The following is an 8001-nucleotide window of genomic DNA, read 5'->3' on the forward strand; positions in this document are numbered from 1 at the left end:
GCGGGCAGCTCGGTGGTTTTTGGCTCCAGTGGCCCTTTGCAGTCTGGAGCTGGAGCCACCAAGGGGGGGGTGACACACAGCTCCCAGAGGTCTCCTCATCCAGCGGGTTGGGGATGCGGGGCTGGCCATACCCGGCCACAGCTGCCCGGAGCTGGGCTGGGGGGCAATCTGGGCACCCCAGAAAGCAAATGGGGCTCCAAAATTCCACAGCTGGACCAGAGGGTGTTTTAGGGCTTGCTCGGTTCTGGAGGGGGAGGGGGGTTCTGCCAGAGGGACGGGGACTGCAGCATGTCCTCATCTGCCACCTCCCACAGTTGCTGCTGCTGGTGCAGTGGGCCAGCATCTGCCACCCCTTGGTCCCCCAAAGGCCACCCCATCCCATGTCTTCTGCCGCTCCCTGGCAACGGTTAAGTCACCCTCTGCAGCAGCAGAAGGGCGTCCATCTCACATCCCACCCTGCCCGGGGGATGGGGTGGAGGAGAGCGAGGTGGCAGGCGGAGGGGAAAGGAGAGATTGGGGCATCACCTCAGGGAGGTGGGAGCAGCAGCCACCAGCTGGTACCTCCATCCTTCACGTCTCTGCCACCACTGGGGACTCCAGCTAGGGTTTTGCCATGAAACCTCTGCTCAGCACGGTTGGGTTTTTCCTCCTTTTTCTTGAATCATGCCGAGTTTCCCCTTTAAAAAGAGAAGAGCAAAAGCAGAACATCCCCGCTGCAGTGCCGAGGGCTGACCCCACAAAATCCCTTCCCAGAAGGATCAGAGAGCAGCGGATGGTGTCTGGAGCCTCGGTGCCCTTGGGCAGGTCCCGCTTGGCCATGCTGGTGACTTGGGTGGCCATCACCAGTTGCCTCTTCTCAGGAGGACCTGTGATGGTCAGAGCATCTCCCCATGCCCCCGGTACCAGCCTCAGCCCCTGTCCGGTCCCCAGCCAGGTGCAGCTGCCCCATGTCCCGCTCGGCATCCGCACGTAACCCATCCCCCTGGGCCGGGTGTCCCGGAAACCCCCAGTGCCCTTGGGACCGCCGATAACCTCTCCGCCCCCAGAGGAACTCCCTTAATAATTACCTAATGTCCTCTGGAAGGGGAGGCAGAGCTCAGGGCTGCGTGCCGGGGGCTGGGTGCTGGCTGTGCACCCTCAGGAGCCGTCAGAGCCGCTCGTGGTCCCGTTCCTCTCGCTGCCCGGGGAGGTCCTCTCTGCCCACTCTTTGCCTGGTTGCTCCTCCACCAGAGTCCACTGGATGGCCTGATCCCCAGCTTGGTGCTTTAGAGGCAGGATTAGACCCTCCCTGTATCCCTGGGAGATGTCATGGAGGTGAGGGAGCTGTGAAGCAGATTGAGGGAGGCAACTGCTACATCTCCTTCACCCCTCACACGGGACGAGGCTTTGGGAGGCTGCAGCCGTGCCCCTGGCTGTGCTGTGGCAACTGGGGCCATGGTGGGTGGGATGGGGGTAGAGCATCTCCAGGCTAGGCTGCCCTCGCACCCTGTGATGGGCACAGTGCTGTGACTCCCCCAAACACTTGTGCCCATGGACCCTGGGGTGCAGGGACACCTGAGGCTGGTGAGGACCAGGGGAAATGGGGCACATCCCTCTCAGGTCAAAGATGCTCTTTGCCTGCATCCTTCAGCTCCGTCCCACCCCACAGCGCTTGTGGGGTCCCACAGTCACAGCATAGCCTGTCTCCAGGTCCCAGAGCAGCACACGGCAGCCATCTATAGGGACTTTAGGCCACCAAGCAGCTCATGGTGTCCTTGGGGGAACCAGGTTACATGGGATACAGAACAAGCCACGTAGCAAGCAGTGCCTGCAGCAGCATTGAAGGTCCACGCCATTCCCAGCCATGTGCCTCCAACCAGTCTTTGGACACGCTGAGGGCATGGGATTCATCACCCAGCGATCCCATCCCACCAGCCACTGTCCCCTGCAGTCCTTTCACCTCTTGTTTTTGCCCTTGGGGTCAGCGCTGGCAGCAGGAGCTGGTTCTTGGCTCCAGCACACTGGCTGGGAACACTCTCCGTGGTGTCTGCCCCTGGCACAGGCAGATATGCAGGGTTGGCACCGGGATGGGTGTCCCATCCCTACTGGGAACCACACTGAAGCTCCTAGAGGCAGCCCGAACACCCCAGTGATGGTCGCCCTCCATCGAGGGAGCCCAGGTCACACATGTCAGACTGTGAACTTGCTTAAAACCGCACTGTGTTTACCGTACGGGCTATTTGCACTGAATTCCCGCAGGGTACGGTCCAGCTTGGTGCCGAACCAGTTCAGAGACCTTGTTCAGCCTGCACGGAGGGTTTAAAGTTCAGGAAAACAGCATGTGGGCCTCGGGAGCCAGCACCGGGATGACTTTCACCTCCCCAGGGACTCTGTGCGTCCCCAAGCTGTCCTCCTACCCCAGGACAAGGTGGGGGGGGGCGCAGTAGGGTTGGACAGCCCCGAGCAGCACCGACCCCTTCCGCGAGGCTGCAGCAAGGAGAGGCGGATGGAAAGCCAGGCAGGTGTGGGGAATAATTCGGGATGCTTCGTGCTAGTGGGGACCAGCAGGTTTGGGCCGAGAGTGGCAGCTCTGGGGGGTCACCCCATGGGAAATGCAGCTCAAGGGGTCCCTGAGCTGCGCTGTTTCCATCCCAGCTCCGAGCGCCCTCACTCCTGCATGGAGCAGGCTCTTCTCCAGGGATGCTGCTCCAGTGGGTCCCCAAGTGCCCCCAGTTGGGCAGCCCCAGGAAAGCCCTGCTTGGGGTCTGGGAGAAGCACTGGGCCAGTGGGACGGGGTCTGTAACTGGCTCTGCTCTCCCTCTGTGGTGCCACCAGTGCCCGGGTGTCTCGGGAACCAGCTGGAAGCAAAGCTGGACAAGCCGGACGTGGTGAACTGGATGTGCTACCGCAAAACGGAGGATTATTTCACCATCTGGCTCAACCTCAACACCTTCCTGCCAGTGGGAGTTGACTGCTGGATCGATAACACCAGGTACCGCTCACCCCCACCTCAGAAGCTCCCCGGGGAAAGGACCTACCAGGGACCTCTCTCTGCTCTCCTCTCCCCGCCCCCTGGCCACAACCTAGCACACGTGGAGAACCACGGGACTGTTTGGGAACACAGCTGGCCGGCTCCTGCTCCGAGCGCCCGTCCCCTTCCCATGTCCCTGACATGTGCTTGTGACCAAGTCGGACCGTCCTCAGCACCCGCTGGAGATGCTGCCACCCTGCCCGGGGCCCGCAGGGTGAGGGGGACTCCACAGCCCGCTCCATCAGGGCCATCTGCCCAGAGATGCCAGGCAATCAGCGTGGACGCTGGCTTGGCACCAGTCCACCTCCCCACCCACACAAGGCTTGGAAACAGCCGCCCAGGTCCAAGCTGCCACCTGAGCCACCTCCACCCCATCCCCTGAGGTTATGATTCTCCTGCTACTTTTTGTCCCGTCCCCGCAGGGTGGTGTACAACCGAACCTCTCGGAAAATGTCCAATGCCCCAGGGGTGCACATCCGAGTGCCTGGCTTCGGCAAGACCTATTCCGTGGAATACCTGGATCAGAGCAAGCTGGCAGGTGAGAGGAGGAGAGGTGCAGGGTGTCCAGGGATCCCATGGGGTCCCTGCAAGTGGAGAGGGGTCTCCGTGTCTCCAGGGTGAACCCGTTCTTCACAGAGCCCAGGTCACCTGGGAGTGAGGGACATTGGCCTGAGGGACACAGTCCCTTCAAGTGTCAGCAGAGACCACCCCGTCCTTGACCCCAGCACGTAAGGGATGCATGAAGATGCTACCTCTGGCTGGAGCCACCAAGCTACAAGACCCACTAGGGAACATTTTGTCCATGACCAGGACCAGGATGGGTAAAGGTTGACAAAGAAGACCACAGGCCTAATTCACACCTATTCTCTCTGCCCGTAGGTTACATGCACACCCTGGTGCAGAACCTAGTGAACAATGGCTACGTGAGAGACCAGACTGTTCGGGCAGCACCCTACGACTGGAGGGTTGGGCCCCGTAAGTTTGGGGGTTGTGGCCAGGCCACCCATGGAGGGAGGGAAGCAGGACAACTCTCACGGGCTGGGTGAGCCGGCTGGTGTGGAGGAACCCCTGGACAGGGAGGGCTGGCCATGATGGTGGGTGCTTGGCCATTCGTGGTGCTCTCATGTTATTGCATGGTGGCACTTGTGGCCCCTGTGCCCACACCAATTTCTGCCTGGGGCTCCTAGGGTCAGCCCTGGAGCTCTGTGACCATGAGCGAGGTGGCCAAGAGCTGATGTCCCTTTTGTCCACAGAGGAGCAGCCCACATATTTCCAGAACCTGAAGGCACTGATCGAGGAGATGCACGATGAGTACCAGCGACGCGTCTTCCTCATCGCGCACAGCATGGGCAACCTGAACGTCCTCTACTTCTTGCTACAGCAGACACAAGCCTGGAAGGATCAGTACATTGGGGGCTTCATCTCCCTGGGTGCCCCCTGGGGAGGGTCCGTCAAGCCCCTGCGTATCCTGGCGTCCGGTGGGTGACTCCTTGTGTGCAGCCACCTCTTTGCTTTCTTTCCCTCCTGCAGAAATGGAAGGGGGTGGGTGGGCAGGGAAAGGACACGGTGGTGAAAGAGGTGGGGGACAGATGGCTGAAGGATCCGTGGAGGCAGCGCTTATGCTGTGGTGCTGATGCCGCTGCATCCCATTGCATCCCATGGTGCAGAAAGGACGGCGGATGTTCCTGCCACAGCCCCACGGCAAGAGGGTGGCCCAGGGCATGCCCTGGAGCTTCCTCTGGTTTCCATGACTGGGGCTGGTGGGTTTGTGTGTCTGGAAAATCGCTGTCAGAAGGGTCCACCTGCAGCCTGGCCATCCCCCTTCCTCCGCACCAGCTCTCGCCAGACAGCCTGCACCATGCCCAAAGGTCAACTCCTGGACTATAGGGGTGCTCCTGGAAAGCCAAAAGGCCCACCCTGAGCAAGAAAAGGGCTCAGCCAAAAATCTTGGGGACAGGGAAGGAGTTTTGGGGCATGCTCACCCCCCTCTCACCGCCTCCCCAGACACCTGCACCACCTCCATCCACGCAGGTTGCTGGACCTTCACTCCAAACCATGCAGCCCTTCTGCAGCAAAGGACACGGAGGCCACCCGAGGGACACTCACGCCCTCCTGTACCACTTGCTCGGCTCTCCCCACATCTCCAAGCCCATCCCCCATAAGCTTTGCCATCTTCAGGCTTTAGTCTCCCTTCACCCAGTTCCTCTTTAGTCTCTCTGCAGCCCAGAAAGCCACAATCACTTGCCTTATGCTGACAGCCCAGAATATCAACAAGTCACAAGCTGAGCCTCCAAAAATGCATGGAACCAAAATCATGTGCTTGAAGATTTTGACATCTAGCACCTTGCATCACCCTTAAGTCATCTCCTCGTGTTTTTCTCTGTTGCCACAAGGGCCAGAGACTTTTTTAAGGTAACCTGAGGTCGTTGCATGGTCCTAGGCCTCCAGACACACCAAAAGTGCCGAGGCTTGTAGGATGCATGTAGGTTGGCCACCCGTTATCAGCACCCTCATCAGGCTCAGCTCATTCCTGTCCCTGCAGGCAGGCGTGGAAGTGCTGGGGTTGCAGGGAAAGTCCAAGGCTTGGTTGGTCAGGGCCATCACACATCCAGGTTTGTCTACACTCAGCCCCTCCTAGCAGCTAGAGATGTTACGCTGGAGAGAATTTTGGAAGATTGCTCTGGATATGTGGGTGAGGAGAGGAGGTATATATGGTCATGGGCGGGGTAGGGGTACGCAGGGGAAGATCTCAGGTGGACCCATAGTCCAGAGACAGCTGTGAGTCACTGATGGATGGGCTGATCCCAGCACAGCCGCCCAAGGGGCACCATGTGCGAGGGTACGTTTCGGTGCTGTTTCTTATGAGACCCTGTGTGTCCTGCAGGTGACAACCATGGCATCCCGCTCATGTCCAACATCAAGCTGCGTGAAGAGCAGCGCATGACCACCACCAGCCCCTGGATGTTCCCGACGAGGCTGGCCTGGCCCGAGACCCACGTTTTCATCTCCACGCCCTCCTACAATTACACCTACCGGGACTACAAACGCTTCTTCACTGATGTCAACTTGGAGGATGGCTGGTACATGTGGGAGGACATGAAGGACTTGCTGAAGGGCTTACCTCCTCCTGGAGTGGACATCTATTGCCTCTATGGCACAGGCTACCCCACCGTGGAGACTTACATATATGACGAGCATTTCCCTTACGAGGACCCTGTGGACATGATTTATGGCGACGGGGACGACTCCGTCAACACACGCAGTCTGGAGTTGTGCAAGCGGTGGCGGGACCAGCAAAAGCAGAAGGTGCATGTCCAGGAGCTGCCAGGCGTTGACCACCTCAACATGGTCTTCAGCAACCTGACGCTCAGTTCCATCAACGAAATCTTGCTGGGGAGCCCACAGGAGCAGGGGGAGCCGGGGCAGGTGAGATCCAGCCCAGGGGCAGGGAAGAGGGGGAAGATCCTACCTGGACGGAAGGTCCTTAAGGAGCTGAAAAAGAACTGAAAGGAAAGAGGGCCAGCTTCCCTCCATGCTGGTAGCCACCACAAGCTGCCATGCAGGGGAGCAAAGGACTCGGAGCTGCGTTTTGGAAGGAAAAGGAGCAAGACCAGCTGAGGTGGATGGGCTGGCACCCACTTCCACGCTGATTGGCTTTTCTTTCGGGAACGGCGATTAATTATACTTCAGAGGCTTGTCACTTCCCACTAGCGGGTGGATAATTAACCGCTCTGCCAGCTCATTAACATCACACTTGCGAATTACGGCGTACACACAAGCCCTCGTCGCTAGCAAGCCACGTTTAGGCACTTCAAGAGGCTGTGGAGCCCGCGGTGCCGCAGCCTCTGCTCGCTTGGGACAGAGTAACGAGTGCGAGCTCTGACTTACCGGGGGTGGCACAGGGGTGGCACGGGGGGTGGCACGGCAGGTACGGCTTGCAAGAGCACCTCTGCCAGCCGCCAGCGTGCGGGCGGTGAGCTAGGCTCCTCGGGTGAGACCGACTCGAAATCAGCAGATTTACGAAATAATAAACCCATTTTGCTTCCAAGCGCTGAGCCTGCCTGGTCCCTGCGCAGCGGGTTGGTAAAGCTGATCCCAACCCAAAACTGAGGGGCTTTGGGAAAAGGCACGTGCTCAACGATGCCACCAGGGTTGGCGATGCAACTGGGCTTGGTGACATGACTAGGGCTGGCAACGCAAGTGGGGTGACAATGGGGCTGGGGCTGGTGGCACAATCAGGGATGGGGATGCAACCAGGGCTGGCAACGTGACTTGGGGTGGTCAGCATGACTGGGAAGAAAATGCAACTGGGGCTGGTGACATAACAGGGGTTGGTGATGCCACCGGGGCTGGCAGTGCAGCCATCTTGTTGACGTAACCACCTTGGCAATGCAACGGGGACTGGCAAAGCAACCGGGACGGCAGTGTAACCAGGCTTGGCGATGCAAATGGCACTGGTGATGCAAGTGGGACTGCCGACACAACCAGGGACTGGCGATGCAAGCAGGGGCAGTGACACAGCTGGGGATGGCAATGCAACTGGTGCTGGTGACACAACTGGGGCAGCAATGGGGCAGCAATGCAACTGGGGCAGCAAAGCAGCCAGGGCTGGTGATGCAACTGGGGCTGGCGATGCAACCAGGGCTGGTGATGCAACCGGGGCAGCAATGCAACTGGGGTGTCGCATTGATGCGACACAACTAGGCTCAGTGACACATCCGGGGCTGGCGATGCAACTGGTGCCGGTGACACATCCGGGGCTGGCGATGCAACTGGGGCAGCAACGCAGCTGGGGCTGGGGATGCGAATGGGGCTGGGGACACCACTGGGGGGGTGACACACCAACGGGGAGCGGTGACACAACGGGGAGCGGTGACACAGCCGGGGCTGGCGATGCAACCAGGGCTGGGCATGCAAATGAGGTTGGGGATGCCGCCGGGGCCGGTGACACTGCTGGGGTTGGGGACACAGCCGGGGATGGCGACCCGGCC

The 8001-nt window shown here is 59.8% G+C and overlaps 1 protein-coding gene across 1 annotated transcript in view; it reads left to right on the forward strand.

Annotated features, from left to right (window-relative positions):
* LCAT (lecithin-cholesterol acyltransferase) overlaps positions 1-6517 on the forward strand; it is an 8730-nt gene extending 2213 nt beyond the window's left edge. The window contains exons 2-6 of the mRNA XM_009894452.1: positions 2815-2971; positions 3433-3548; positions 3890-3985; positions 4264-4488; positions 5895-6517. Of these exons, the coding sequence (XP_009892754.1) occupies positions 2877-2971; positions 3433-3548; positions 3890-3985; positions 4264-4488; positions 5895-6517 (1155 nt within the window). The 5' untranslated portion in view covers positions 2815-2876. The remainder of the gene's footprint in view (positions 1-2814; positions 2972-3432; positions 3549-3889; positions 3986-4263; positions 4489-5894) is intronic.
* The last annotated feature ends 1484 nt before the right edge of the window (positions 6518-8001 follow it).

The sequence above is a fragment of the Charadrius vociferus genome, unplaced genomic scaffold (genome assembly GCF_000708025.1).
Source record: "Charadrius vociferus isolate BGI_N301 unplaced genomic scaffold, ASM70802v2 scaffold621, whole genome shotgun sequence".
In the NCBI taxonomy this organism is placed as follows: Eukaryota; Metazoa; Chordata; class Aves; order Charadriiformes; family Charadriidae; genus Charadrius; species Charadrius vociferus.